At 39.9% G+C, this 15,726-nt stretch overlaps 1 protein-coding gene across 6 annotated transcripts in view; it reads left to right on the top strand.

The window, feature by feature from the left end:
• klhl32 (kelch-like family member 32) overlaps positions 1 to 15,726 on the top strand; it is a 293,533-nt gene that overhangs the window by 74,718 nt on the left and 203,089 nt on the right. For all 6 annotated transcript variants that reach the window (XM_043685384.1, XM_043685379.1, XM_043685376.1 and 3 more), the window contains one exon: positions 12,929 to 13,036. In XM_043685384.1, the coding sequence (XP_043541319.1) occupies positions 12,929 to 13,036 (108 nt within the window). The remainder of the gene's footprint in view (positions 1 to 12,928; positions 13,037 to 15,726) is intronic.

A 15,726-nucleotide genomic window follows, 5' to 3' on the forward strand; every position in this document is an offset into this window, starting at 1 on the left:
TTTCCAGATCTTGTTGCATTTGAACATGGACTACTTCAGTGTCTGAGGAGTTGTGAATGGTGTTGAAAGTTGTGCAATCATTGGTGAACATCCCCACTTCTGACCTTATAATGGAAGGAAGGTCATTGATGAAGCAGCTGAAGATGGTTGGGTCTAGGACACTGCCCTGAGGAATGCCTACAGAGATGTCCTGGAGCTGAGATGACTGATCTCCACCACTCACAATGATCTTCCTATGTTCCTGGTATGACTCCAAGTGGAGAGTTTATCCCTGGTTCCCATTAATTGCAGTTTTGCTGTCAGTCTCTCCTTACTTCTCATCTCATAGAGATGTGGACATTGGATCAGGATGTGCAGATATTGTTCAGCTGTTGATTTCATAAATGTAACTTTATGTAATACTTTTTCTTTCTTGTAGGTCAATAGCAAAGCTATCTAGCCAATTCTCTGGTTGTGTGGAAATAAGTAATGATTGGAGTTCTGCCAGGCTGAAGGACTGGCCAAAGGAAATTTGAGGTGCTACAGCACCACTATTAATTGGAGGATGTAGTTAAGTTATAACAGGCAGCTCCAATTTAGCTTTTAATTATAAACCCAAGATTTTATAATAGAAAAAGCTAACAGCAAGAAAAAAAGACAACAGAACTTAATTTTAATGTTTTATAAATTGACATGAGTTTGTAATCTTCTTTAATCACATGAACATTTGGTAAAAATGTTGTGTATTGCTATCAGCTGATAATCCATTCATTTCAAACTTGCAATAGATGCTCATTAATTAGGATGCTTCTGTAGAATGTATTTTATAGAGTCATACAGCATCTAACTCGTCAATGCCGACCAGGTTTTCTGAACTGAACTGGTCTCATCTGCCTGTGCTCGGCCCATATCCCTCCAAACCTTTCCTATTCATAGAACTGTCTAGATGTCTTGTAAATGTTGTAATTGTATTTGCCTCTACTACTTCCGCTGTAAGTTCATAACACAGGTCCCTTTTAAATATTTCCCCCCTCACCTTAAACCTATGCCCTCTAGTTTTGAATTCCTCCTACCCTTGTGTAAAGATTTTGGCTATTTACTGTATTTATGCCTCTTGTGATTTTATAAGTCTCGATAAGATTATCTGTCAACCTCCAACACTCCATTGAGAAAAGACTCAAATCCTCTAGTCTAGGTAGCATTGAGGTAAATCTTTTCTGCACCCTTTTCAGTTTAATAACATCGTTTCTAAAGCAAGGCGATCAGAATTGTATGTTGTACTCCAAAAGTGGCTTCACCCATGTCTTGTACAATCGCAATTCCTATACTCAATGTTCTGACTAATTATGGTAAATCTGCCTTCTTCACCACCCTGTTTACCTGTGACACCACTTTCTAGGGACTATGTACCTGCCTCTTTGGGTCTGCCTGTTTAATAACATTCCCGGGGCCCTATCATTATTTGTGTAATTCCTGCCCTGGTTTATCTTACCAAAACACCTCTCATTTATCTGAATTAAATTCTATCTGGGCACTCCTCGGTCCATTGGCACAGCTGATCAAGAACTCCTTGCACTCTGAGATAACCTCCTTTACTATCCACTCTACCACTAATATTAGTGTCTCCTACAAACTTACTATGAGTCAGGGATGTAAAGGCACAAAGAAAAATGTTTGGCTGCCTCTGCCAACTGTGTGGTGAGTCAATCAGTTGGATTGCAGGTAGGTGCTCAAGAAAAGTAGTGAGCTGGCTATTTTCTCTCCGACTGCATCCTGCCAGGAAAATAACAAACTATATACTGTTTTAAACATCCGTTACATATTTACTTGCAACTTTGCCATCTAAACCCAAGACCTCAACAGACCTGAGAAAGCTCATCTGACATGCTGTCTGATACCTACTAACCTCGTGAAATTATTACAAGAATCCAAACTTTACTTTGTTCAGCCCACTGAAATCTAGTTAACTCTTGGGCTAATTGAGATGTATTGCTTACTTGTTGATTTATTTCTTTCCTGAACTTGGGAGATTTTTTAATGTTGTTGCTTGATGACTTGATAAATCCTAGGTCAGAACACCCTCAATATATTAGTTTGGAAAACTTTGAAAAGTCATTTCCACAAATTTTAACTAATCTGTGGCCCCCTCACCTCCCTCCCCACCTCCCTCCCCAACACCAAATTCAGTCTGTTATGCAGACAATGAAGACAAACAATTTGCTCAATTCTTGTCTGTAGAAATACATTGGGAATCATTTTTCAAAGAGTTACTTAAACACCTTTTACAGTATAATGTTAGCAGTAATGTACAGTCCTGGAGTTTGATTTTTTTCTACAATTCATTTTTAGAATTAGTACACTGTTGGCAAGACCAACAATTATTACATATGCCTAGCTGCACTGTTCACCAACAACATTGGTCTTATTGCCACTTAATATCTGTGCTGATAGATGCTATTGGCATCAAAAAGGCAATATCATAGCTCCATAATCTTATGTACATATATTTTATATTAAAAATTATTGCCTTTGAAAGATTTAATTTGGGGGAATAATATAATGCAAAATCCAAATATGAACTATGAATGGCATTGACTTTGCTGCAGTTATTTCTTCTGAGTTCCATGATTAAATTACTTCTGTGTTTTTATTACCAGATATCCATCATTTTCTGTTTTCTATCCTTAAATTGTTTTGTAGCAAATGTGTGTTCATCTCCAAGCTACAGCTTATTTTTCAAAATCTACTTTGATATTGTCAAGTATATTGGAAAATTACAAAACTGCTGGAAGTGTCAATTTGCTGGAGGGTTTAATATTCCAATAACTCCATTATTGTAAATTTTCAGAAGACATAAAACCACTACGTATTATGATCGACATAGAATTTTTCACAAACGTTGGAGATACATATTATATGATTCCACCTAATGAGCAGCACGGTGGCTCAGCGGTTTGCACTACAGCCTCACAACATAAGGGACCTGGGTTTGTTTTCCCTCTGGGATGACTGTTTGTCTCTGTGGAATGTCCCTGTATTTCCAGCGTCTGTGTGAGTTTCAACCAGTTTTCTCTCATAGTCCAAAGGTGTGCAAGTAGGCGGATTAGTCATGGGAAGTGCAGTGTAACAGGGATAGGTTTGTGGGGTGGGCCTGGGTGGGATGCTGTTCAGAGGGTCGGTGTGCACTCAATGACCCAAATGGCCTGCTTCCACACTGTAGGGATTCTATGATACGATCTTTGATGTTATGGATGTTTTCACTTAGGGAGCATCATATTGATATTTCATTGTTTCAAGAATGATTTTCAACGTGCGTGTAAATGAAACTAGAAAATCTTAACTCTTATGTAAAGCGCAGAATTAAATGGTCTTTGCAGATTTGATTATTGATTGAAGTTGTTTATATTTTTTATCTATTTGCATATGATTGATACCATTGAAGTTGCTCAACTGTGATCACCATTATTGTGTTCCATTTTAGGAGGAAACATTATGTTCCAATGTTCCTGTGCTCAGAGTTTGGAAAGGAAAGGAATGTGAGGTTGTGGATAGTTTGCAAGTACAGAGGAATCAAGTTTATTTTCTGGAAGAGGAGCGTAATAAGTCTAGATTTGTAAGGGAACTGGATTATACCCGAGGATGCTCCTGTTTCTTCTATCCTAATAATTGAATTTGACAGTGATGATCAGAACCCAGCAGGACTGGATATGTTCTGGCTAGACTTAGCAATATTGTCTAAACCACTTATGTGCCATTGGAAATAAAAGAAACAAAAACAAAATCCTAAATATAAGCTTGGCAGTAGCTGTACAAAGAAAAACAGTCAAGATCTGTTTGCTGACCCTGGGTTATAATCTTAGATCAGTTTTATTGACATTTGTTCATGATTCTGATTTACCTGTTTACTTAGTCTCTAAACCCATCTTTTGTTTCTTTACTCACCCCTTTACGGTTTCCTTTCACCTGGGGTTCATGACTCCTTTAGTCATTCCATCCCTTCTGCCTTCCACCTTTTTAGGGACCTTCCCTTTAATTTCGCCTTCTCTCCATCATGAGGCATGTAGGAGAGCTTGAGAGCTGGGCCAGGTAAATAAAAAACATCTTCAGAATTCAGGGGACCAAATGTCAAAGGGAAAACCCCTTTGTTGAGGTTGTTGGGGCAATGGGTGCTACCTCGGATGGTCAAGACCCCTTCGATGGTCCATGACACCATCTCAATGATCTACATCTGTCAAAGGGAAAATGTTTAAAGCTATATTAAAGATGTTCTAAGAGGGGACTTGGTAACGTTCTTAGTAATGGCAGAGCCAAGACATTTAACAAATATATTGGAGTTCTTTAAAGATGTAATTTGTGCTGTATATAAAGGGAAACCAGTGGATACATTGCATTTAGATTTCCAGAAGACATTTGATAAAGGACCACATGAAAGATTATTGCAGAAATAAAAGCTCCTGGTGTAAGGAGGAAATGTATTTGATAGTAGATTTGCTCACTAATGGGAAGCAGTGAGTATGAACAGGTGGGTTTTTTCACAAGTAGTCTGTCACAGGAGTTGGCACTGGAGTCTCAAACTCTTTACAAGTTATGTAAGTGAATCATAGGTATGCTAGATAAATTTACTAATGACACAAAGGCCAGAAAATGAGTTGTGTAATGAACATAATGATTCTTCAAAGCAATATAGACTGTTCAAGTGAGTGGACAAAGCTCTGGAAAATGGAATTTAATGTGGAAAATATGAAATTTCCGTTTTGGCAGAACACAAAAGAATATATATTTAAATGGTGAGATGTTGCAGATCGCTGAGATGTAGAAAGATCTGGGTGTCCTAGAGCATGAATCACAGAAGGTTACTTTGCAGGTGCAGCAGTAGTCAGGAAATCTATTAGAATGCCATGGCAGATTGTGAGGGGAATTGAAAACAAGAGTGGGGAGGCTGTGTTTCAGTAATACAGGGTGTTGGAGGATTGCATTTGTATGTAGTACGAGTGACCATACTCTCAAAGATGATAATGTATTGGAAGCCGGTTGGAGAAGAGAAACTAGACTAATATCTGGACTGACCTGATTGCCTTATAAGGACAGTTATACAAGTTAGGGCTGTATCATCTGGAGTTTAGAAGAGTCAGAGGTGACTTAATTGAAGCAAATGAATGTACTCTCGCCAGATTTGCAGACATTTCAAAAATAGGTGGAAAGACAGGTTGAGAGAGGGATACAAAGAGCTTACAGAAAGATATTGATAGATTAAGTGGCAAGAAAGTTGGTAAACAGAGTATAATGTGGGAAAGTGTGAAGTTGTTCAATTTGGAAGGGAAAACTAAAGAACAGAATATTATTTAAATGATGAAAAACTGCAGAAAGCTGCACCACAGAAGGACTTGAGTGCACTCTCACACACAGAAAATTGGCAAGCACATGCAGCAGTTACTGAGGAAGGCTAATGGAATGTTGGCCCTTATTTCAAGGGGATTGGAGTATGAGAGTAGAGAAGCCTGACTGCAACTGTGCAAGGTACTGGTGAGACCACATCTGGAGTACTGTGAGCACTTTTGATCTCTTTATTGAAGGAAAGATATCATTTCATTGGTGGCTATTCAAATAAAGTTCACACAGATGATCCGTGCAAAGAGGGATTGCCTTATGAGCATAGATTAAACAAGTTGGGACTATACTCACTGGAGATTTGAAGATTTAGAGGTGGTCTCATTGAAATATTTTGGATTCTTAAGGGGCTTAACAGGGTAAATGCTGTGAAGACGTTTCCCCTCATGGGAGAATCTGGGATCAGAGGGCATAGTCTAAGAATAAAAGGGTGCAACTTAAGACTGAGATGAAAAAGAATTTCTTCTCTCAAAGTTGAGTGACTTTGGAATTCCTTGTCACAAAGAGCTGTGGGGGAAATGTCCTTGGCTGACATTGATTCCCCTATTGATCAAGTATCTATGTGGATCAATACGGGGAAACGGCATATATGTGGACTTGAGGAATATTGGATCAGCTATGATCATATTGAATGGCAGAATAGGCTTGAGAGGCCAAATGGTCTACTCCTGTTCTTATTTCTTATGACTTTCTGGAAACATATAAGATACTGAGGGGACTTGACAGGGTGAATGTTGAAATTATGTTTCCTCTTGTGAGAGAACTAGAACTTAGTCAGAAATCATAGTTTAAAAATAAGGGAGTGTATGTTTAAAATAGAGTTTTTTTTTCTTTGAGATTTGAGGGTCTTGGAATTCCTTTTCTCAAATGGCAGTGGATGCAGAATCTTTAAATATTTTTAAGCAGAGATAGATTGTTGATTATTACCAGGATGAAAGGTTACAGGAGTTATGAAGGAATGTAGGTTGGAGGTTAAAAATCAGGTCAATTTTTTTGAAAAATAATTAAATTTCCATGAGGTCATTCATTATTCTGACTATTTCTAACATTGTTTTTTTTTCCTCCTATTTATTCATGCATGGAATCTGGACAATATTTATTTTCAGATTTACAAAACCTGAAGATTTTGCTTTTGCACATCATATCTGTATTTGCACTCCTTGGATGTGAAACTACAAAGGGGAATTCCTATGGTGTGAGAGTAAGGACTGCATTTTCACTACCAAAATGGGTACTCAAGTCTGGAAGTTTTGCACCTCAGCAACCTGCCATGATTTAGACAGTTTTGTTTCTGAGAAGACAAGAGCTAAGACCGGCTAGTTAGAAAACACACATTGGTTCTGTGGGACTCAATTCCAGTTGTAATAAAAGCAATTAAGATCTCTACCTATTTTTCTTTACTAATCGCCAGCATATATTCACTCTCCAGAGTCACTCCATCCCAACTCATTGACAAATCACCCAGTATTCAGCATTGACAGAATCTAGGAGCCATATAGAGATGAAATAAATTAAACTTCTACAAATCATGGAGAGCTCTCGCTCTAGACTTACTGGTGAAAAAGCTCACATTCATGAAACTCATGGAAAGCTTTTAATTCTTAAATGATGAATTTATTATAAAAACAAACAAATCTATTCGTACCCCCACATCAGTAATAGCTTAATCTTTTAGATTTATGAAGCTGTTATGTAAGTTGTTTTCAGGGATCATTGACAGTAACAGCCAGACTGGTTCACCAGTTCCGTGAGTAGGCTAGTTAAAAAATCTTCACATCATGTGAGTTAATCAGATCATATCCACCCTTCAGAATTTTTTTGAATTCATGACTCCCACATTGCAAGTTAAGGCTCTTGCAGTAATTAAAACAAGGTCTCTTTGAATTATAGACTCCCAGAGACCACTTGGCTTATCAGTCTGTGCTGGCCAAAAAATGAGTCTCTCAGCCTGATCCCACATTGCAGCTTTTACTCCTTATTCCTATACTATGACACTTAAAAGTGGTATATCCAGGCATCTTTTTAAAGGAGTTAAGGATTTCTGCCTCGGCTACCATTTTAGATGGTGAATTTCCTCCAAATGAAAATTTTTCTGCTGATCGCCTCTAAATCTCCTATTAGTCACTTTAAATCTATGTCCCCCTAGTCATTGACCTCTTTGCTAAAGTAAATAGTCTATCTCCATCCATTCTGTCTAGTCCCCTAGCCATCTTGAACATCTCAACCAGATTTATTTGATTACTGAGTTCAGTGATCCTGCTGAGATGAGGGTTATTACATAAGTGAATAACACTCCATCCCCTTTAGCCTGTCAGCAAAATATAGATCCCTCAGAGGTGGGCTCTGAGTCCAGTCTGGCATTTTTATTGGTCTGCAGTGTCAGGATGACATCATGAAAGTTCAGCTGTAATAGTGTTACTGGGAACAAGGACATCAAAGATGAAGGAGAGTGAGTTAATAGATAACAACCACAGTAATATCATGACAATGAATAGTCAATGACTAGACAACTGGAGATTTTAAAGTATCAATGACAATGGCTTGGGGCTGAGCTTTATCCAGTAGTAATTGCAGAAGAAAATTTGACTCGAGGATAACGGGATGAAACTAATGAGGAATAGAAGGATTCATCAGAGATGGTGTTTCCTGTATTTGGACCTGTTGCAATAGTCACGTCATGTGAGATGGAAGGTCAAGGTGATGCTGAATATGGATTGGAGAACTTAAATGAAATGGTAGAAAATGGGATATCTGCAGAGTGAATTTAGAAGGAGAGAGCAAGATAAAGATGGATGTGGAGGGATTGGACAGTGCAAATACTAAGAGAGGAAGAGATTGAGAAACTCATGGGTAGATTTTGGGTTGGTACCAAATACATAATCACGTTTCAGAATTTGATTTTTCTTAAAAAAAATCAATCTCATAAAATATTAACAATGTCTAATTAGATTCTCAAGAGCAATTAAAATATATCCATAGCAACACAACATAAACAGTTAAGTATACAGTCTTGCCTTGTTAATCCTGAGCAAATTTAGAAACAGACAGATGGTCTGAGCTTGGATAGATCACCTTTATCATGTAACAAAAACTCAAGCTCAATTCTTGTTACAGCTCAGTAAATGATTGAAAGGAGGAGAAGAAATTAAATGGGGGAATTAATTGCATTACACCCATGGAAATGAGGTAATCTGGAGTAAAGGATAGAAGATGCATAGTAGGATAAGGAAACTGGATAGGACCACTGACCACCCTGTCTAAGAGGTGTCTGTACTCTTGCTCAACATAAAGTAGGTTTGCTGGCACCATCTTCTTTTAGGGATTCATAGAGCCTGCTTAGATTGGCTTAGAAGAGAAAAGTTCTAGTGTTAAACAGGAGAGAGTTTATTTCACGTTTGCAATGAAATGCAAGTTACACTGGTATCTTAGACAAGGACTGGAGTCTTCTCCAACCTGAACAACATGGACTGAAGTGAAAAAGTTTGGAAAGTCTTGATGTCAAGAAATTTAACTTTATCTAACCGGTCTTTTCCTGTTAATATCTTGAAGACTTCTATCAGATCAGTTCCTTAAACTTCCAAATTTTCGAGAAAACAGGCCTAATTTGTACAATCGCTCCTCACAACTAATCCCTAAAGACCAAGTACATATAAACATCTCCCACAAAAGCCAACAGATCCTTCCTGAGGTGTGGTATCCATTGTAGTGTTAAGGAAGTTGAGGGGAGTTTGGGGGGAATTTGGTGTCGGAGATTTGAGGTAACGACCTGAGATGCTGAAAATTAAAGGACTTTGAATTGCTTGTAAGTGGCTCAGCAACCACAAACCACGTCCCTCACCATCCGACGCCTGGAGGAAGAACGCCTCATCTTCCACCTCGGAACACTTCAACCCCATCAATGTGGACTTCACCAGTTTCCTCATTTCCCATCACCCCACCTTACCTCAGCTTCAATCTTCCAGCTCAGCACTGTCCTGTTGGGATCTCTCCACCCTGGAGGCTTCCTGTCTCTATTCCTGATAAAGGGCTTTTGCCCGAAACATCGATTTTCCTGCTCCTCGGATGCTGCCTGACCTGCTCTGCTTTTCCAGCACCACTCTGATCTAAACCACAAACAAATGCCTCTTGCAGCACATAAGTGGCACAGCTGGCATTTCTGTGCACATTCCACCATCTACCATGTGTAAGTACCAGGCCCAACACAAGCCAGACAGTACTGGGTTCAAGCCCATTAGAATTGGGTGCAGTGATCATTCCTTGATTAAAATTATTGCTGCTAGCCACGAAAATACTTCATTTCTGTTCCAAGAGGCACATGCAGATTCTGATTGTTTGGTTTGGATTTGTTTTTAGTGTTAGTGAATAAAGTTGAATGTTTTGACTTGTTTGAAGTCATGATGGTGCTATTTTGAACAACAATGAGATGCTAGGCCAGAGTAGGGATTGGAGAAGAGAGCAGCCATTACTTAAAGGGTTGTAAGAGGGAAAGTGGCTAAGGACAGGTAATTTGGGTGGCCTAGTGCCTACACCATGATCAGTGGTGCGATGTGTAGTTGTACGTGCGAGGTAGCCTCAGCTGTGCCACTTAAATGTTGTGTGAGGAATTCGTTTGTGGTTGCTGAGTCACTGGACTGCAAATGCTCGACTGGCTCCATAACTGGGGCTCAAAGGTTAAGTAGACATCAGATGCCAGCATATGCTGGAGTGGCAAGTACTTTTAGCAGGTGAAGAGAAGAATCTGGTGAGCACTGGATGAGAGGGGAGCCACAGGTAGGTAGTTAATGATGCAAGTTTGACATGATCATAATGAGAAAACTCGCTATGTCTCATGGAGAGAAACTCTCCAAGAAGCTCGACAAAAAAATGACAGCCAAAATATTGGAAGAACCTGCCCTTAGAAAATCACATTACAATTAGGTGACTCAGCATTGCTTTGTGGAAAAGAAATCATTTGATAAATTTATGAGCGTTCTTTGAGAATATAAAAGGTGAATAAGGGGAAATCAATAGAAATAGATGATGACAGCTGATAGAAAAAAAATAGAAAATACCGAACAGGTCTCGGAAAAATATAAACTTGACAAATTTGGCAGAAATGATAGAATAGAAAAATATTCAAATAGAGATATGTAGCAGTATTTTGGAATGCAGATGAATCTAGGAATCACAAACAGCATGCATTAACAGCAAGTAATGAAGACTACGAATGAAATGTTGGCCTGTGTTGCAAGAAAAATAGCATTTTCAACTGGAAACTCTTGTTTCAAGCATACATAGTGTTAGAGAGATCTTGACTAGAGTACTGCATACAAGTTTGGCTCTGTACTCCAGGATAGAAAAACTGGAATTGGAGACAATATAAAGATGATTCACTAGGGTGTGCCATGAAGAAAGGTTGTGTGGGTATGGTCTGTACTCATTGGAGTTTAGAAGAAGAGGTGATTTTATTAAATGACTCTAGGGAGCTTGACAGGCTAGATCCTAGGATGGAATTTGTCCAGCCATGGAGGTGGCAAGAAGGGACAATTATTGAGTGAGTTGGTCCTGCTAAGATGCTCACCCATTTCCACCAGCTCAACAGTTAAGTTCTGGGTTAGAGGTCCACAGGAACTTTCTAGACCCACTTCCAATTAAGGCCCATTAGGTGGCCAATTAATAGCCATGGAAGAGCCTCAACTTACTACCTCCCTCATTGCCTGCGGGGAAGGCAGATGAGAAAGGAAGTTAGTTGCCTCCCCAAGAAACCATGGAAACCTAGCTGCTGGTATGGGGGTGTCTCTAATTTCTCTGATTTTGTACAATCAAGATTACAGCTGGCAGGTAACAGGGTAGCCTCTGAAAGTCATGTCACTGTTTCTGCCTCTGACTATCCAACTTCTCTCTCCTTGCAACCGCTCCCATATGACAAGGTGAAAATAATCAGTTAGCATCAGTATCATAATGAGGAAGATTGTCCAGGTATGTTCTGTGCACATAAATGCAGGACACATCCAAATGGCTAATTACCACCCCATCAGTTTACTCCCAATCGTTAGGAAAATGATGGAAGGTGCCATGAACAGTGCTATTAAATGGCACTTGCAAAGGAATAATCTGTGTATTCATGTTCAATTTGGGTTCTGCCAAGAGCAGTCTGCTTCTAACCTCATTGCAGTCTTGTTCCAAACATGGACAAAAGAGCTGAACTCCAGAAGAGAGGTGAAAGTGACTGCCCTTGACGTTATGGAAGCATTTGACTAAGTTCAGCATCAAGGAGCCCCAGTAAAACCGAAGTCAGTGGGAATGATTCTCTGCTGGTTTAAGACAAAGTCAGCTCAAAGGAAGATGATTGTGGCTGTTGGAAGTCAATCTTCTCATTTCCAGGATATCACTGCAGGAGTACTTGCCCAACTATCTTCAACAACTACTTCAATGACTTTCTTTTCATCATTAGGTCAGAAGTGGAGATGTTTGCTGATGATTGAAAAATATATATCCATGCACCTCAGTGGGAGCTTATGCCACCCAGACGATGCACTGCACTAATTCACCACGTCTCCTTTGATAACATCCTCCAAACTGTAATCTCTGCCATCTAGAAGTACTTGAGAACATTATCAGCAGCAAGTTCCACTCAAAGTCATATAGCCATCCTGACCTGGAATTATTTTGCCATTTCTTCATTGTTGCTCGGTCTTAATTCCTGAAATTCCCTACCTAACAGGACTGTGGGTATCTCCACACTGAAGGACTGCAGTAGTTCAAGAAGAAAGCTCACCACCACCTTATCTTGGGTAGTTAGGAATTGGTGATAAATGCTAGCAACATATCCAATCCATGAACAACAAAACCCTTATTTTCCAACTGCTGGATCCACTGAGGAAAAGGTTTTGATTGGTGTTCCGGGCTTCTGGGTTCTATACAGCAATGTAACGGCCTGAAATTGACTGAGAAACTTGTTTGTACTCTACCCATCAGCTCTTAGTGAACTGATTGACATGTGTCAGGTTGTGTTAACTCAGCCGTAGTGTGTTAGTCAGTACCTGATGCACCACCCCACCCTACTCTCAGACTTGGGGTGAAGTATTTGCATTTTTATTCCCTCGAGAATTTTTTGGGAGAATCTAGAATCGGGGATGCAATTTAAAAATAAGGATGCTCCCATTTAAGACTGAAGCTAGAAGAAATTTCTTCTGAGGATCATTAGTCCTTAAAGTTCTTACACGAGAGAGCAATGGAGGCTGGGACTTTTGAAGACAATGCATCCAATCCTGAGATGGACAGATTTTTGTTCTTCTGTATAAGGGAGTGACAACTGTGGGGGTCAGGGAGAAAATGCATAGTCACATCACCACAGTCTTATTGAATGGCAGGAGTACTCAAGGGGCCAAATGGTCTACTTCACTTATTTCTTAATCTTGTTTTAAATATAGTCTTTAGTTTATCTAAATTACAGTTCTTTGCATCACTTATGTTGCAATATTTTAAGAATCTAAAATTTGCAAAGTGATGATAGAAGTTAGAATGTATACCTGTACATTCTGTATAATTGACCTTTGAATTTATTTAACTTTATTTTCAGGCCATGTTTAGCCTATGCATGGTGGAGAGTGTGGCTGAGGAGGTGAGCCTACATGGAGTGACCAGTCTGGGTCTGAAACAAGCTCTGGAGTTTGCATACACAGGCCAGGTACAGATTGATTTTAATCTTCCAAAGCAAACAGTTATTCAGTTGAATCCTTGTTGGGAATTAATTAAAAACTAATAAATACCAAGTCTGTAATAAGGAAACATATGTTTAGCTCAATTGTAACAGCGTTTCACAGGAAATTGTAACTCATGGCTGGGTTATGAGTATTTCTCCGAGCCAATTATGTTCAAATAATGTATCAAAACTCACATTGCAATCTGTGAGGTAATGAGCCAGAACAATTCCAGACTCTGGGTAATCACTAACTTTCCGCATCTGTAGTTTGCATTGATGGTTAAAACAAAAGTTCTTTGGATGCTGAAAAGCTTTTTTTAAAAAAAGTGCTGCAAACACTCAGATCTGGCAGCATCTGTGGAGAGACGGAGTTAATGTCCAATATGGTGAGTGTATGTTCATGACAATATTGCATGAAATGGAACAATCTCTTCAGAATGCCAATATGGAGGTGGAGGGGAAGAGGTGTTTGTCGATGACATACCAAATGGCAAGGTTGCAATGGCAACAAAGGAACTGGGACAATGCATTTCTGATCGTACAATTTTCCACCTCTTCCTTTTTGCTAAACAAAGGATTTTTCCTCACTGAAGTTGAGATGGCCCTCAACCATATCCAACTCATTGTTCTGCACATCTGCTGTCTCCCTTCTCTCCAAAAAACAGTGACAGGTTTCCCTTTTTCCTCCCTCTCCATCCCACTGGCCTCTACATTGAGGATCATCCACAGCCATTTCTGCCATTTCCACAATGATGCCAACTCAAAATACCTGAAATCCTCTGCTTTTGGCATTCTAAAGGGTCTGCAACATCCTAGCCCACTGCTCAGTCACCCTCAACACTTCATTGTCTTCTCACTTTCTGTGCTATTAGAGAAGATATAGCACTTACCTTTTCACCTCCTGTCTCTTCTCTGTTCAAAGACCTAGCACTCCTTTCATGTGAGGGTGTGATTTACTTTTAATTTTTTCAATTTGGTATATTGAATACACTCAACATTGACATGTCCAATAATGTCCTTCATGGAAGGAAATCGGTCATCCTCATCTGGTTTAAATACCAAAATTGGGAGAGCGGTCTCTGAGTAGTCACACAACAGCCTGATGGAGTCATACTCATGGAATCATACTTTACCCTGTCACAGATATTGCCATCACCATCCCTGGATGTGTCCTGTCCCACTGACAGGACAGACCTGGCAGAAGTGGTGGCACAGTGGTGCACAGTCAGGAGGGAGTTGTCCTGGGTGACTTCAATATTGACTTCAGACTTCATCAAGTCTCATGCTATCAGTTTGAATATGGGAAAGGAAACCTCCTGCTGAATACCACAACCATCCTCCCTCAGTCAATGATGAATTAGTCCAAATTGAGCCACACTTGGAAGAAGCACGGAGTGTGTCAAGGGCATAAAATGTACTCTGGGTGGAGGATTTCAACCAAGAGTAGCTCAGAGGCAGCACTACTGATGGGGCTGGTTGGGTCCTAAAGGTTATAGCTGCTAGACTGAGTCTGCATCAGGTGGTGAGGGAACCAAGAAGAGGAATAAAACATTCTTGACCTTGTTCTCAATCTGGCTGCTGCAGATGCATCTGTTCATGACCGAATCAGTAAGAGTGACCACCGCAACCTCCCACTCTGCCATCATCATTAAGCCAGGAGAACAGCCCTGGTTCAATGGAGGACATGCCAGGAGTAGCACCAACGTGCGTAAAAGAGGTGTAAACTTGGGGAAGCTAACAAAGAACAAAGATTGCAAATAGTAATACAGCACAGGAACAGGCCCTCCAAGCCTGTGCCGACATATTTTGCTCTTCCATACTAAACTGTCTCCACTTACAGGATCTGTATCCCTCCATTACCTTCCTATTCATGTATTCATTCAGGTGCTTCTTGAATACTCCTTCTCTTCCACAATCTCTTCTGAAAGAATGTTCCAGACAATCACCATCCTTTGTGTGAAAAATGTACCCCACACCTTTCTTAACAATACTGCCATTCCTAACCTGCATTTCCAACCTGTGTTCCCTAGTAATTGACTCCTCCACACTGGGAAAAGGCTTAATACTTTCCGCTCTATCCATGTAAGGCGCAATCTTATAAACCTTTGTCAGGTCACCCCTCAACCTCCTGCATTCCAGTGAAAACAAACCCAGTCTAGCCAAACTTTCTTCATAGCTAAAATTCCCCAAACCAGGCGACATCCTAGTAAACCTTCTCTGTATCCTCTTCAAAGCATCCACATCTTTCGGTAGTATGGTGATCAGAACTGTACACAATATACCAAGTGTGGCCTAACCAAAAAGCTATAAATCTGCAGCATAATTTGCCTATCCTTATACTCAATGCCCCTTCTAATGAAGGCAAGCCTACATAGCCCTGTTTAACCACCCTTAACTACCTGTGCTGCCATTTCAGTGATTTGTGGATGTGAACACCCAGATCCCTTTGCATTTTAATGCGAAGGGTTCTGCCATTCACTGAGTAATTTCCGCCTGTACATGACCTTCCAAAGTGCATCACCTTATATTTGAATAGATTAAACTCTATCTGATATTCTTTTGCCCATGTCTTCAAATGATCCAGTTCCAACAAACCCTGCTGTATCCTCTATCTGCAAAGCCACCAATCTGTATCTTCCGCAAACTTACTACTTGGACCAGCCATGTTTTCCTCC

Source organism: Chiloscyllium plagiosum, chromosome 3, assembly GCF_004010195.1.
Source record: "Chiloscyllium plagiosum isolate BGI_BamShark_2017 chromosome 3, ASM401019v2, whole genome shotgun sequence".
In the NCBI taxonomy this organism is placed as follows: Eukaryota; Metazoa; Chordata; class Chondrichthyes; order Orectolobiformes; family Hemiscylliidae; genus Chiloscyllium; species Chiloscyllium plagiosum.